At 37.5% G+C, this 17,238-nt stretch overlaps 1 protein-coding gene across 1 annotated transcript; it reads left to right on the top strand.

Moving 5' to 3' along the window:
- The first annotated feature begins 14,950 nt into the window (after positions 1-14,950).
- LOC141532667 (uncharacterized) lies at positions 14,951-16,964 on the top strand. The gene is made up of 3 exons (XM_074251116.1): positions 14,951-15,727; positions 15,772-16,748; positions 16,922-16,964. Exons 1-3 carry the CDS (start codon positions 14,951-14,953, stop codon positions 16,962-16,964), a joined length of 1,797 nt encoding a protein of 598 aa, XP_074107217.1.
- The last annotated feature ends 274 nt before the right edge of the window (positions 16,965-17,238 follow it).

The raw sequence follows: 17,238 nt of genomic DNA on the forward strand, positions 1-17,238 counted from the left end.
CTTTCGTTCGCGATATCTCTCGAACGAATCAACCGATTTGGACCGGATTAGCGGCGATCAACGTGGTTCTTCGAAGTTAAGAGCTAATTAGTTTTTGGAGTTGATCGATAGAGCCGTTAAAATGTTATTCCAAAAAAAAACACATTTAAAAAAAAATTTTTTCTTAGTTTTTTTGAGATTTATTAAAATCTGTCAGTCCGAATCGGTTCAAATTTACAGGAACACACACACACACATACACACATATCATCGCGGAAATAGTCAGAAAGCTGTATGCTTCTTAATATCTTAAAACGTAGAGATCTGATGCAGACTCGATTTTCGAAGACTGGGTGAACCAATAACTTCCTTATTTTTTTAACAATCATTGATTTTCATAGCGGGAAGTTAAAAAAATGGTTGTTGATTTTATTGCAATCTTTACAAAATGCCGTGACTTCTATATAAGCTTTTGCACTAAAGTTTCTCATGCGAACGACCTTATATCCCGAAAAATGTCATCGGCAAGCAAAATATGCAGTCATTTCTTAGTTATTGACATCTCTCAGGATATAAGCTTATCCTGATGTTCTATTTATCAATTCCATTTGAGTACCCACACGACTTTTTCCATATATTTTATATATTTCACAAATATGAGAAATATCATAAATTATAAATACAAAATACATGAAAAAAATCGTGTAGGTACTCAAATGAAAAGTATCGACGAGCGTAACGTCAGGATTAGTTTACACTTCAAAAATGTTATTAATTAAGAAATGATGTATTTTGTCCACTAATGATATTTTTAATTAAGTAAGCGATAAATCTCGATAAATGTATCATCTTGATGTTACATTTATCGAGACTCTTCATTTAAATATCCACACGGATCTGTATTATGTTTCATATATTTCACAAATATAAGAAATATCATATACATAAAATCTTTTATTACAAAGCTTATGCGACGTTTTCATTGTTGTAGCTTTTCGTTGCTACATTTACACTCTTTCAATGTCTGATCCATTATGTCCTACATCTCATTTAAAAAAAAAATCGAATTTTCCTGGAGAAATGTCAAAATGGTAAGGTGCTTCCAGGCGGGGGGTCCGAATACACCAAGAAATATTCATTAGAAATAATGAGCAGACATTACTCTCAAATAATTATTAAGACTTCATTTAGTCAAATTAAATGAAACAAATTACTTTTCACACTAAAATTAGTTAGTTTATCAACAGTTTTACAATAGCTTCCCTGACTATTTTTACGATGGTGTGTATGTGTGTGTGTGTGTGTGTGTTTTTTTTTTTTTTTTTTTTTTCCAAAGAGGTACGAAAAAAGATCTTCAAAAGACACTGCTATCGTTAACTCTGTCGCCCATCTTGCGGCAGATATCGGTAGTCGGTAGTATGGAGATTTTTATCCACTAAAAAAAACACTCCTCTTCCCCTCTCCCCTAGATGGTACGGGGAGAACTGAATTGGAACCGCGTTAGCATTACTTAAATCCAGCCGTGCTGCGTCTCACGACGCCTACTCCTGGCTACTAGTCTCTTTCTGCGATTTGGTCTTTCAGAAGGTGCTGTGCATAAGCTGCAACAGCAGACCAGTTTTTCTCTTGTTTGATCATATAGGTCACCAGGCTTGAGGGGGAGAGTCTGGTGCCAATGATCTCTTTGGTGCTTCTTCTGTAGTCCTTCCACCGAGCACACTCGAAGAATGTGTGTTCGGCGTCGTCGATTTTAACTGGGCAGTATTTGCATGTTGGTGTGTTGAGTAAATCCATCTTGAAGAGATAGGCGTTGTACTGCCCATGTCCTGTCAGTAGTTGGATCAGGAAAAAATCCGTGTCCCCGTGTTTCCGAGAGAGCCAGGCGTTGATGTTTGGGATCAGTCGCGCTGTCCATCTGCCTGTCTCTCCCGACGTCCATCGGTCCTGCCACTCTTGCTGCGTTTCCGTTTTTATCTTCGTTTTTGCCTCCTTCATGTTTTCGCCGCCGATTTTAGCGTCGTAGAGTTTTGCTCTTTCGAACGCTAATAGGTCGATGGGCGCGGCTCCCGCAATGACCAATACAGCCGCTTCTGAAACTGTGCGGTAGGCGCAGGCAACCCTGAGAGCGCCTCGCCGCTGTACTGCTGCTATCTTTCGCCAGTAGGTCTTCTGCTTTAATATGTCTGCCCATATCTCCGCTCCATAAAGCATTACCGAGTGGACTGCTTCTAGAAGAACTCTTCTCTTTTTTGTCCTTGGTCCGATGGTGTTGGTCATAATTCGTGCTAGGCTAGACACAGTCTTGCTGGCTTTCTTGCATGCATTGTCGAGGTGTTCACGAAAAGATAATTTCTCGTTTATCATTACCCCTAGATAGCGCAGGGCCCTTGTTGACGTGAGTGTTGTTCCTCCCAAGTCCACAGCGAATGGTTTTGGAAACCATTTTTGTCGAGTTAGGACAACCATCTCTTTTTTTTGCTTGGCGAGTTTTAGGTGGTGTTTCTCAAGCCAGGCTTCGATAGCATCAGTGGTGTCTCGAACTAGCAGTTCTGCCTCCTCGGCACTGTCTACTACAATCGTAGCCGCGACGTCATCCGCGAAGCCCGTGAGTTCCACCTGCTTCGGCAGCGGAATTCGCAGGAACTCGTCGTAGTCAGCGTTCCATAGGTCGGCCCCCACAATTGAGCCTTGGGGCACGCCAGCCGTTACTTGATGTTCTTAATAGCCCTCTGTTGTTTCCACAATCAGCTTTCTCTCATCAAGGTAATCGTCGATCATTTTCAGATTTTCTGGCTCCACGTCAAATTTGTGCTCCAGAGCGTCTAAAATATCCTCCCGATTCCCGCTGTTAAAGGCGTTTTTAACGTCAAATGTTAGGAGAAGACAGACCGTGCGAGCTTTGAGACTACCAGACCATGTTCCTCTTGCTATCTCCGTTACCTTCTGAATTACACCGATTGTTGATCGTCCTTTCCGGAAGCCATGTTGGTTAAAGGCAAAACCTCCAGCACGATCGATGTCATTGCGTAGCCTCCCTTGAATGAGCTTCTCGAGCAGCTTTCCGGCAATGTCCAGCATGCAGAGTGGTCTGAACGACGAAGGTGTTATAGGGGCTCCCTTCCCCTTGTCCAAAAGGACCAATCTCTGTCGCTTCCAGATCTTAGGGAACGTGCTGGTTGTCAGACAGACATTGTAAGCGCTTAAGAGTATGTCTGGGTACTCCAGGGCTACAATCTTGATGACAGATGCCGGTATGCCGTCAAGACCAGGTGCTTTTCCTGTCTTGATAGTCTTTGCCGCGTGTTGCAGTTCCTTGGTGGTAAAGGGTGTTGTTTTGTCATTTTTCGCATAATGTCTCTTCTCCCGGAGCGGGCGTCTGGGAAACAGCTCCGCCACGATGCTGTTCATCAAGGCAAGACATTTTGGCGCTTCTGGCAAAGCCTTTCCAACTCGTTTCGTTACGATTTGGTAGGCCTTATCCTAGAGGTCATTTTTGAGGTCGTTGCAGATCTCTTTCCACAATATCGCTTTACTCGCTTTAATAGCTTTATTCAGAGCCTTTTTGGCCTGCTTGTACTCCATCGAATTTTTATTTTTATTGTTTTTATTGAATATATAATAAAAAGATTCAGAGCATAAAACAAGTAAGAAACATGTTGAGTTTTTTTGGGGGCCCATTTTACCCCAATTTTTTAATTTCGATAGACACAAAAAAATTAATACCATAAACTCAGTAAAAGGCCAAAAAAAGTAAAACGAGCTGATAAACTCATAACATCGAAATTTTCTGAAAGTGGCCCATTTTGCCCCACATTTTTAATTTTTCATTTTCAATGGACAGAGCAAATGAAAGTCAAACAAATATTTGGCAAGGGACTAAAAAAAATTAATACCAGTTAAAAACACTTAGGATTTCAACATTTTTTTTAAGTGGCCCATTTTACCACCCCCCCCACTTACCCTACTATTCGATTCGAATACTATTTGCACACCCCTACACAAAACTAATCATCAAATAAAAAAATAAGTACACTACTGGAAAAAATTAAGGGATCAAAAAAAAATTCCAAATTTTTCGGTAGTTTTCAACAGGCCGTAACTTTGAGAGAAATGGTCGTACAGGAAATAAAAAAAAAGGAAATTGTAGCTCCAAGTGTCTTGGAACTTCAAAATTTTGTAGCCTCCGCGGTTTCTGAGTAATCGTAGAAAAACCAGCAACAAAAAAATTCTCAAAATTTTTTTAGTTTTTTTTTTTTGGTCTACGGGCGTGGGAAAAAATTTTTTTAGCTTAACCACCATAAGAATCGGATACTTTGTTCATTTAGCTTTAATTTCTTTTTTAAACACCCTGATACGTCCACTCCTCGCTGAGATATCGGTCTTCAAATGGAAAAGGATCTTTTTGTCTTTGATTATCGATATCTCAGCAACCAATGATCGCACAGAAAAATAAAGGCGGGTTTCAAGAACTTGAATGAATTCCCTTAACGACTGTCCATTGTTTTTTCGAAAAAAATTTTTTCTTTCCGTCACATGAATTTGGAAATGCAACAAAAAAGGGCTTTTAGTGGTTTTTGGAAAATCAAGCGCTGGATCGAAAATATTGAGGAAACCACTAATGTTAAGTGTGCCTTTTACAGTTCAATATGTCCACAAAAACCTTACAAAGAATCAAATTAATCCAGCCAGCCGTTTTTTTGTTTCACTTGATCGAATTTTTGAAAAAATTAAAGGATCACGTTTTTTGCTCTGAAAAGCTCATAATTTTTAAAAACGAGAAAAAAAATTGTTTTTTCGAGCTTTTTCCACATTTTTGTTCCAGAAAGTGCTTAAATTGAAAAAAAAAAAAATTAAAAAAAAAAATTTTTTTTTTAATTTTTTCTCTTGAAAAGTTTAATAAAACAATTACCGCCGGCATTAGCGTTATCCAAAGCGTACCACGTGGAGGTCGCGCGGTCGGATTTACGCTTCTCTCTCTCTCTCTCTCTCTCTCTCTCTCTCTCTCTCTCTCTCTCTCTCTCTCTCTCTCTCTCTCTCTCTCTCTCTCTCTCTCTCTCTCTGTGTGTGTGTGTGTGTGTGTGTGTGTGTGTGTGTGTGTGTGTGTGTGTGTGTGTGTGTGTGTGTGTGTGTGTGTGTGTGTGTGTGTGTGTGTGTGTGTGTGTGTGTGTGTGTGTGTGTGTGTGTGTGTGTGTGTGTGTGTGTGTGTGTGTGTGTGTGTGTGTGTGTGTGTGTGTGTGTGTGTGTGTGTGTGTGTGTGTGTGTGTAAAGTATTTCAGGAGAATTGAGACCCGGTGGCTCGTCAGTTCCACCGTATTTAATGACTCCAAACTCATTCTCTGAAGGTTTTTGTTGGTTCAATACCGGGTATTACCACCCCTGTTTTCAATAACGGCTCTCAAACGTTCAGCCATGTTTATGCAGACGGTAATTTGAGGCTGCGGAATGGTATTCCAAATGTGCTGAAGCGCGCGCTCCAAAGCAGCTAAGTGCTGCAAATTTGGGTACTCTCTGCGCAACCGACGGCCCATTATGTCCCAAACGTGCTCTATATGGGGTTGAGATCTGGACTCATTGCTGGGTGTCGCAACAATGTAACGTCTAGCTGTCAAATTTTCGCGTACAATTACTAAAGGTGTTCTCCAATTTCGTGAAACGCCGCCCCACACCATAACTGATCCACCGCCGTAGGCAACGACTGGACGGACAAAGTTCTGGCGAAAACGTTCTCCACGACGGCGCCAAACGAGAGGACGTCAATCGTTGCCATACAGATTAAAACGAGACTCATCAGTGAATAAAACATTTGTCCATTCCCTCAAGTTCCAATTTCGATGATCCTAAGCATACGCTAAACGAGCTCGACGATGTCTTGCTGTCAACAGGGGTACACGATTACGATGTCGTGCGTGTAACCCAGTTTCACGAAGACGGTTGATGATTGTTCGAGAGCAAATGTTGCGCACTTGATGCCGTCGTCGCTGTTGCTGTTGTTGTTGCTGTTGTCTGCGATTGGGGAAGTTTCGAGCGACAATATTCGCATTGACGAAAGGTTGTCGTCGAACTTCTCTAACAATTGTTCGATCATCGCGGGCATTAGTGACTCGATGGCGACCTTGTCCGGGGCGACGATGATATTGATTCGTCTCTTGGTATCTGGTATAAGCTCGAGATACGACAGATTGACTTACACCCATCCGGATAGCAACTGCATGTTGAGTGTAACCTTCGTCGATAAGAGTCACTAACCGAGCGACTTCCATCTCCGATAAATGTCGTCTAACCATGATTAAGAATCAAAAGTCAGAAATTTTCAATTTTGACCAAAAAATTAAAAAAAATTTTTTTTAGCGCAGAGGGATTAGTTTTGAAAAAAACTGTTGAATGAAGCGATTTGCTAAGGATTCACAAAAAGAAAAGAAAAAAAAAACTCCGAAAAGCGTATGAAAAAAATCGAAATTCGATTGGGGGTATTAACTTTTTTTATTAATTTAATTAAAAGGAGATCAGTAGAATCAAGGAATGCAGCGGTGGAAAGGTGATAAAAATCATTGGGCGATGGTTTTTTGAGTTTCCTTAACTTGTTAAAAAAAAAATTTTTCCAAAAAAAATTCTTTTTTTTTAATTTTTTTTTCGAAAAAATTTTTTTTTTAAAAAAATTTTTTTTTTTTTCAATTTAAGCACTTTCTGGAACAAAAATGTGGAAAAAGCTCGAAAAAACAATTTTTTTTCTCATTTTTAAAAATTATGAGCTTTTCAGAGCAAAAAACGTGATCCTTTAATTTTTTCAAAAATTCGATCAAGTGAAACAAAAAAACGGCTGGCTGGATTAATTTGATTCTTTGTAGGGTTTTTGTGGACATATTGAACTGTAAAAGGCACACTTAACATTAGTGGTTTCCTCAATATTTTCGATCCAGCGCTTGATTTTCCAAAAACCACTAAAATCCCTTTTTTGTTGCATTTCCAAATTCATGTGACGGAAAGAAAAAATTTTTTTCGAAAAAACAATGGACAGTCGTTAAGGGGAATTCATTCAAGTTCTTGAAACCCACCTTTAACTTTCTGTGCGATCATTGGTTGCTGAGATATCGATAATCAAAGACAAAAAGATCCTTTTCCATTTGAAGACCGATATCTCAGCGAGGAGTGGACGTATCAGGGTGTTTAAAAAAAGAAATTAAAGCTAAATGAACAAAGTATCCGATTCTTATGGTGGTTAAGCTAAAAAAATTTTTTCCACGCCCGTAGACCAAAAAAAAAAAAAAAACTAAAAAAATTTTGAGAATTTTTTTGTTGCTGGTTTTTCTACGATTACTCAGAAACCGCGGAGGCTACAAAATTTTGAAGTTCCAAGACACTTGGAGCTACAATTTCCTTTTTTTTTATTTCCTGTCCGACCATTTCTCTCAAAGTTACGGCCTGTTAAAAACTACCGAAAAATTTGTAATTTTTTTTTGATCCCTTAATTTTTTCCAGTAGTGTATAAAATATATATAATCATATATGGACTAATGTATTATATGTATGTTTTATATAAGTCTATATATGATTATATATAAGTCTATATATATTTAGATCTGATGAGACCTGAGTTATCTAGGTCCATACATGATTATATATAAATTTATATACAATTAGATCTGATTAGACCTGAGTTATCTAGGGCTACATATGATTATATATAAGTCTATACCCGGGAAAAAATGATTTTGCCTAATCATATATATTTATATATGATTATATATTAAATAAATAGAATTATATATGATTATATATAAATTTTTATATAAAATATCTATAATCATATATAGACTAATATATTATAAGTTTATTCTACACTAGTCACAAAAATTAAGGGATATAAAAAAAATTCCAAATTTTTTGGTGATTTTCAGCGAGCTGTAACTCCGAGGAAAATGATCGCACAGAAAAAAAAAAAAAAGCAAATTGTAGCTCCAAGTATCTAGTTTTTAGATATGACCATGAAAATTTTTTGTCATCGTCAGGTCTGGAGAAATCCTAAGAAAACTACTGAAAAAAAATTTTTCGAAATTTTTTTTCGTCTTAAAAAAGGTCTACGGGCTTCAAAAAAATTTTTTCGATTGTTTCGTTTAAAAGCTCTTTTAGTAAATTTATTACCCTTTAATTTGACGTAATCAAAAGCCTGTACGATAATTTGCCGCGGAGTTATCGTCAATCAAAGCAAAAAAGTTTTTTTGACTTTGGAAATCAATAACTCTGGAAATAATGACCGTATAGGAAATCGAAGGAGGGTTTTGAAAACTACACAATATTCTCTATAAGAAAACGTAAACCGCTTTTGAAGAAAAAATTTTTTTGAATTGAAAACTCGGACTGAAAAAAGACAAAAATTCGCATAATTAAGGATATTTGAATAACTTGGTATAACTTTGGATAAAATGGATGAACGAAGGATATCGTTGGTAATTTTTAACTTCAAAGTGTCCCCTAAAATCCCTAAGAAATTCAAAGCGCTGCGATTTTTTGTTCATAGTGCCCAGAAGCTTCAAATTCTGTGTTTTCGCAAAAATCACCATTATGAGCAATTTTGTGATTTTTATTCATTTTTCCATTGAAAAAATTTTTTTCAAAATTCTTTATTTTTCGATCAAAGAGATTGATTTTTCAAGAAATTTGAAAAAAAAAAAATTTCAATTTTTTTCGAAAATTTTTTTCGAAATTATCTAAATTTTTTTCGACTGTTGTTTTACCGCCGGCATTAGCGTTACCCAAAGCGTACCACGTGGAGGTTGCTCGGTCGGATTTACGCTTCTCTCTCTCTCTCTCTCACACACACACACACACACACACACACACACACACACACACACACACACACACACACACGTGTGTGTGTGTGTGTGTGTGTGTGTGTGTGTGTGTGTGTGTGTGTGTGTGTGTGTGTGTGTGTGTGTGTGTGCGTGTGTCTTTGTCTGCGTGTTTGTCTGTTTGCAGCTGCCGAATGACCTCTGTGCACACTGAACTGCAGTGTGAGGACGAGCATTATCCTGCATCAAAATGAACCGTCTTGCCCCCATGCGTGTGCGCATAGGCAGGACGTGTGGCTCCAGAATTTCGTCGACGTACCTATCGGCAGTCAACGTCCCACGAACGATGACCAACGGGGTTCTGGTATTGAAGGACACGCCTGCCCACACCATGACTGATCCACCATTGAAAGCTGTAACTGGTCTCGTAAAACCATCCCGATCTCGTTCTCCACGACGACGCCAAACGAGAGATCGTCTATCGCTGCCATGAAGACAAAATCGAGTTTCGTCAGTCCATAATACACTGGTCCACTGTCTACGACCCCAATGGTGATGATCATGAGCATAGGCCAATCGGGCTCGGCGATGTCGTGGAGTGAGCATAGGCACGCGATTTGCGCGTCTAGCGCGTAGTCCTTGCTCTCGAAAGCGATTTCGAACCGTCGATGCCGATATGTGTTGTTGGGGAGGACGTTGTCGACGATTGCGAAATTGATGAGCGATCGTGTGGGCATGCGCAGTAGGGTTTCGACGAGCTTCTCCAATGATAGCTCGATCATCACGCTCGGTAGTGATTCGTAGTCTACCTTGACCCGGACGACGATCGTAACTTTGAGTCGCGTTAAATCGGGCATAGGCCCGACTGATAACGGACTGGCTCACTCCCATAGAAGCTGCTACTTCCACCTGACTGTAGCCCTCTTGAAGGAGGGTAACAATGCGAGCCACATCTGTGGCAGCTAAATGTCGACGAGGCATATCAAAAGGTGCTTATCAAAGAAAAGCTTACATAAAATTCACGTAAGGAATTTAGGCTAAAAAGAAAACGTAAAATTCAAGTTTTGTGTGAGGAAAAGCCGAACTCCGCGGGGGTATATCAATTTGTTTTTATTGAATTTTTAAAATGAGATTTAAAACTAAGGCAGTTGTAGCGGACAGAAAAAATTGAGTTAATTTTTTTGACAATAGTGAAGCATTCTGAAGACGATAAAAAAAAAAAAAAAAAAAAAAATTTTTGATAAAAAAATTTCGAAAAAATTTTCGAAAAAATTGAAAATATTTTTTTTTTTTTTTCAAATTTCTTGAAAAATCAATCTCTTTGATCGAAAAATAAAGAATTTTGAAAAAAATTTTTTCAATGGAAAAATGAATAAAAATCACAAAATTGCTCATAATGGTGATTTTTGCGAAAACACAGAATTTGAAGCTTCTGGGCACTATGAACAAAAAATCGCAGCGCTTTGAATTTCTTAGGGATTTTAGGGGACACTTTGAAGTTAAAAAATTACCAACGATATCCTTCGTTCTTCCATTTTATCCAAGGTTATACCGAGTTATCCAAATATCCTTAATTATGCGAATTTTTGTCTTTTTTTCAGTCCGAGTTTTCAATTCAAAAAAAATTTTTTCTTCAAAAGCGGTTTACGTTTTCTTATAGAGAATATTGTGTAGTTTTCAAAACCCTCCTTCGATTTCCTATACGGTCATTATTTCCAGAGTTATTGATTTCCAAAGTCAAAAAAACTTTTTGCTTTGATTGACGATAACTCCGCGGCAAATTATCGTACAGGCTTTTTGATTACGTCAAATTAAAGGGTAATAAATTTACTAAAAGAGCTTTTAAACGAAACAATCGAAAATTTTTTTGAAGCCCGTAGACCTTTTTAAGACGAAAAAAATTTCGAAAAATTTTTTTTCAGTAGTTTTCTTAGGATTTCTCCAGACCTGACGATGACCAAAAATTTTCATGGTCATATCTAAAAACTAGACACTTGGAGCTACAATTTGCTTTTTTTTTTTTTTCTGTGCGATCATTTTCCTCGGAGTTACAGCTCGCTGAAAATCACCAAAAAATTTGGAATTTTTTTTATATCCCTTAATTTTTGTGACTAGTGTATATAAGTCTATAAATAATTAGATCTAATTAGATCTGAGTTATCTAGAGCTATATATGATTATATATAAATCTCTATATAATTAAATCTGATCAGACCTGAATTATCTAGGTTCACACATGATTATATATAAATCTATATATGATTATATCTAATCAGATCTAATTTATATAGGACTATATATATATATATATATATATATATATATATATATATATATATATATATATATATATATATATATATATAATCAAACGTAAAGCTATGTACATAATTACATCTAATCAAATGTAAATTATATATTTATCAATGATTATTGATTTTATGTTCTTTAGTGATTTTAACATAAATATAAGATCTGAATTTTTTTATTAATAATTGCAGATGAAGAGCTAAGTTATATTTTATTTTATTTTTTCATTATTATTATTTATAAATCAATACTAAATTAATAATACATTTTGCTTATATATATTGAAGTAATACATTTATTATAGATTATGTATAATATTTCCTAAATTTTACATGATATATTTTTTAGTATTTTAATAGAGGATACTTTGTTATATTAGATCTGATCATACTCCCGAAGAAAATGATTTTGCCTAATCATATATAGTTATATCTAATTATATATAACCATATGTAAACTTATATATGATTATACCTACTCATACTTGACTAATATGAATCTGTATATAATCAGATCTGATTATATACGGGTCCATATATAATTGGATGTGATCAAACTTGGCTAACATAATTAGCCTTTTATAGATTATCATGTATTATTAAATTATATATAAGTTAATATATAATTATACATACGTTCATGCATAGGCAGACCTAAGCAAACATTTTTTTGGATATCACTTAAAGTACAAAATGATGTTTAACAATTCGTTTAAATAGTTATAAAATAAAAAAATTTATTGCACTTCCTATAGGATGTCTTGGTTTGCCCTGCTACTGTTTAATAATTAAGCGATTATTGGAATAAATATGTTGTTATAATTAGATTCAGTGAAATAAGCAAATCAAAAGTATCAAAATTTAATATAAAATTAATTTTTATATTATATTTCTGATAAATTGATTTGATACGTTATGTACTTCATAGAATTATCAATACTTATAAGACGACAGCATAGCAGCCGGAATTTCAAGACGCACTGAGATCATCAAATTTAAGCAGCATTGAGCGCGGTTAGTAATTGGATGGATGACCGCGTCGGAGTTATAGCTGTAAAATCATCTGTAATGATTTTTTTTTTGGTAACAGGATTAGGTACGACGAAATCAAATATTATCCTTCGTGTCTCGCACTTCGAGATTACGAAGGTAGTATCACTACGTTTATGTTTCAAACCACAAGTTCAGAGCTTAAAAATATTTTGTTTATGCGCGGCTACTGGCATCTGTAGTGCCACCTCGCTGCTATTCTTCATTCATTGTTTTTGTGTTATACAGACCACACGTTTAGATTCAATCAAATTATAATTCTTTTGCGTTTTGAGTTTTTTTTTATAAGTATCAAGCACGATGGGTGGCAAAAAGAACAGATCGCGAAATCAAGATCGTTCGGAAGAAAGAAGTAATTCGAAAAGATTGCGTAAACTAGAAGATATGATGAGTGGAATGTTGTCCAGCATTGCATCTATCCAACAAGCCATTTCGACGAAAGATTTGCCTGCATCACCCGAATTCCATGACCATGAGTCTATTGGAGATAAAACTGATGAAGGTAAATTGGATTTTTATTCATTTCAAGAGTAAATCTCTTGAAATGCTCTTAAACTAGCCCGAGAGGCTAGTTTATATCATTGAATCAGTATACCCGAGAGGTTGATTTTTTGGTAGCGTCTTTTTAGGCGGATAATAGAGGAATCTATTTAACCTGAGAGGCACAATAGATTCTCACATGATAATCTTACTTTGCCTGGAAGGTAAAGTAGAGATGATGTTATTTTAATTGCCCGGGAGGTAATTAAAAATGTAAAAAAATCAGCTAACCTCTTAAAGAAAATAAATAAACAAATATGTTGGTCCATGCATACCAGTACCAAGTGTTTTATATCTTTTTTTTTTTCCTGTTTTTTGTTAGGTGATGACGGAAATCGTGATCCTATTGTTCAAGTCGAAGATAAAATAAATGATGCTCCACCTTCAGAAATCATGAACGAACCGGAGGTAGCTGGAGTCTTGAAAGACGTGACTAATAAGCAACCGCCAGTTAATTCTGAGACAAATGTACCCGTTGTTACGATTGATGGGTCTGAGACTCAAAATAATAAAGAAGCTGAAACTGAGGTTCCCTGGGTTTTGGAAGATGCTCTTCGCATTTTTGGAGAGGAACCAATCGGTGAGGACCCACAACTGGTATTACACTCAAATGTTGCCAAGAGGTGGAAAAAATACCTCACGGATAGCCTAATCAAGGAGGTTAAAGACACCTTGTTAGAAAAATATTCACGTGCATGTGAATTATCCTTCGAGGCTCCATTGTTGAATGAAGAGGTTATGGGATATTTAAATGATTCCGCCCAGAAGCGTGACAAGTATTTTTGTTGGACACAGTAGTTGGCTGGGTCAGCTTTATCTGCTCTGGCGCCAGTAGTGGAATCACTTGCTCCATCAAAAGATTCTGAGCGCATAGGCATGCTGGAGAAGGTTTGGGATGCAGCTAAGCTTCTTATTGAGATTCACCGTTCTCAGACGGTAGCTCGTAAGGCATGCATACTACCAACTCTATCAAAACAATGGGCAACAGCCTTGGAAAAAAGAGTCACGGATAAATTTTTATTCGGCGATAAACTGGTGGACAAAGTAAAAGAGATCAAGGCAATGGGGAAGGTACGAGATGAGATGAACCCATAGGCCTCCAAGAAGACTACGGTTCCACCTAGTTCTTTAAACTGGAAAAGCTCGTTGAGCCAGAAGTCGGTGCCTCAATCGAGCTTGAAGCCTTCGATACACAGAAAGCCACCGACTTCGAGGAACCAGACGAGACAGTCGGCGTACCAGAAGCTAGGCCAGCCTCGCCATTCGAATCCACGATCGCAGAACCGATAGGGGAGGACGTAAGTATAACAGGAGGACGGTTAAGTCAATTTTTGGAAGCATGGAGGAAAATAACGGATGATAAATCCGTGATCTAATATATTAAAGGTTATAAAATACCCCTTAGTTCGTCTCCGGTTCAAACTTGCCCTCCACCTACAAGAAATTGGACACCTCTCGAGTCTGCGCTGATTCAGGTAGAAATTGAAAGACTGCTGGCAATTGGTGCCATTGCTGCAGCAGAAGCAGTCAACAATCAATTTCTGTCTCCGTTTTTCCTAGTCCCTAAATCGGATGGAAAACAAAGGTTTATTTTAAACCTGAAAGGTCTAAATTTCTTCATCGAAACGGAGCATTTTAAGCTGGAAGACCTTCGATCGGCGTGTAACCTACTAGAAGTTAATTGTTTTATGGGCACCGTTGATCTCGGAGATGCGTATTTTTTGATACGAATTTTTAAAGAACACCGGAAATACCTGAGATTCATTTTCGATGGTCAATTGTACGAATTTTTATGTCTTCCTTTCGGTTTATATACTAGTGCATTTGTGTTCATTAAGCTTTTAAAACCCGTTATAAATAATCTGCGGTCGCGTGGTTATTTATCGGTGTTGTATTTAGATGACTTCTTATGTCTTGGTAGATCAATGGAGGAATGCAAAGACAATATCGAACAAACAGTTGACTTACTCAATCGTTTAGGGTTTATTATCAACCACGAGAAATCATGTTTGATTCCTAAAACTAGGTTTAAATACCTGGGGTTTTTTACTGGATTCAGTCACTATGAAAGTTGAGTTGCCTGAAAATAAGAGGTTATTATTATTAGCTCAGATGAAAATTTTTAAGAAGAAGAAAAAATTCAAGATCCGAGATTTTGCTCAGTTAGTTGGATCATTGGTAGCATGTTGTCCGGCAGTCGAATATGGGTTATTACATTGTAGATTATTCGAGAGGGCTAAGGTTCGGGCCTTCAATAGTAATTGAGGGTCATTCGATGCCATGATGTCAATGCCAGGATTTGTACAGAGAGATTGGGACTGGTGGATGAGGATCATACCGGTAGCTAATAGGGCTATTACAGAGTATAAATTCATAAGGACAATTTTTTCGGACGCTTCATTGTCAGGTTGGGGAGCGTTTTGTGAGAGTGCTAACGGTCTCTGGGACGAGACAGAGAGAAGTCTTCATATCAACCACCTAGAGTTAAAAGCAGCGCTTTTAGCACTGAAATGTTTCGCAGCAGGCTTACGGGATGCCGAAATTTTGCTCAAAGTAGACAACACAACTACCATGGCCTACATTAATAGAATGGGTGGTGTACGGTTTGCTGGTTTGCATGATCTAGCCTGTGATTTTTGGAGTTGGTGTGAGGAACGAAGGTTATGGGTACACGCGACCTACATGTCTTCAAAGGAGAATTGCGAGGCAGATTACTCGTCTCGTATTGATAATACGGACACTGAGTGGGAGTTAGCTGATGCTACATTTGATGAGATCACGAAGTGTTTCGGGACAATGGAAGTTGATCTTTTTGCCTCGCGCATAAACTCTAAATGCCAGCTATACTGTTCATGGCGAAGAGATCCTGAGGCTTTTGCATTCGATGCTTTGACAATTAGTTGGACACAGTGGTTTTTCTATGCCTTTCCCCCCTTTTCCTTGATTGCTCGAGTAATTAAAAAAATAAGAGATGACAGGGCAGAAGGGATTTTAGTGGTACCTTTTTGGCCCACGCAAAATTGGTTTCCTGCCTCCCAAAGATTGATTGTGGGCGACTGGGTTTGGTTCAATCCAGATGCTAATTTACTTATTTCCCCTTGCAGGTTAAAGCATCACCCGTTGTCATCGAAGCTTACGCTGGTTGCCGCCAAGTTGTCAGCCAGACGCTTTTAAGAAGAGGAACTCCAAAAGAAGCAATTGATATTACAATTGCGTCTCTGGAGGACTCAACATTAAAACAGTACAACGGGACCTTAAATTTATGGTGGCAATGGAATCAACAGGCTTCGGAGGATCCCTTTGAAGTTTTGATCAGCAAAACTCTCAAATTTTTATCGGAAAGATTTGAGCAAGGGATTGGACACAGTGCGCTCAACGCAGCAAGAGCTGCCCTTTCGTTGATATCGAGTATAGATATTGCTAACAACGCCTTGGTGACTAGATTTATCAAAGGAACGTATAAAATGCGTCCTAGCTTACCAAAATACCATTCCACCTGGGACGTGGATCCTGTCTTGGAAAAATTGGCTTCATTCTTTCCATTGGATTCTTTATCCTTAAAAGATCTTTCAAATAAACTGATAGTGCTTCTGGCTTTAGGTACTGCACACAGAGCGCAGACTCTGGCCTTTAAAGTGACTAATATTGAGATTTTGGAGTCAAGAATCGAGATCCGAATACCGGATAGAATTAAAACGAGTCGACGAGGGGTACCTCAACCCTTGTTGAAAGTTCCTTTCTTCACAGAAAAACCAGAACTTTGTGTCGCCAAGACTCTAATTAAATACCTGGAAGTGACAAAGAAGTTGAGAATAGATACGGACACCTTATTCATTTCATTTAATAAGCCTCATGGTCCAGTCAAAAGTGAGGCCATAAGTCGCTGGATAAGAGCAGCACTTATATCATTTGGAGTGGATAAGAAGTTTACCGCGCATTCCACAAGGCATGCGTCGACTTCCAAAGCATATGAGAGAGGTGTTAGTGTGCAAGAGATCAAGAAGGTTGCCGGTTGGTCCCCAACGTCTCAAATATTTGCGACTTTCTACAAGCAACCTTGTAGAAAGTGGTATCAACCGTGGTATCAATTTTATCGAACAAGTAGATTAAACATAGAAATATTATCAGTAAACAAATGTTTTCTCTATTATTCTGATTGTCCAATACAGTTTGCTCAATACATTTAATAAACATTTAAAAAAAAAAAAAGGAAAGAGTTTTTTAATTTTCTTTTTAAACGTTATCTCTAAACAGTTACCTTCGTAATCTCGAAGTGCGAGACACGAAGGATAATTGATTGATCAAACGAGGCCGCCTTGTTGATTGATTGATCTTGATTGATTTCTCGCACGAGAGATTCCCACCCGACTGCCATCCGGAGATACCCACCCGATTATTAAAATAGGAAAAAATTAATTAACTTTAAACTAGATGAGGAATAGCAGCGCGGTGGCGCCACAGATGACAGTAGCCGCGCGTAAATAAAATATTTTTAAGCTTTGAACTTGTGGTTTGAAACATAAAAGTAGTGATACTATCTTTGTAATCTCTTGTGCGAGATACTCGGATAA

This window comes from Cotesia typhae, unplaced genomic scaffold (assembly GCF_013202065.1).
Source record: "Cotesia typhae breed Kobodo isofemale line unplaced genomic scaffold, CoteBio_Ctyphae contig_65, whole genome shotgun sequence".
NCBI classification, from domain to species: domain Eukaryota; kingdom Metazoa; phylum Arthropoda; class Insecta; order Hymenoptera; family Braconidae; genus Cotesia; species Cotesia typhae.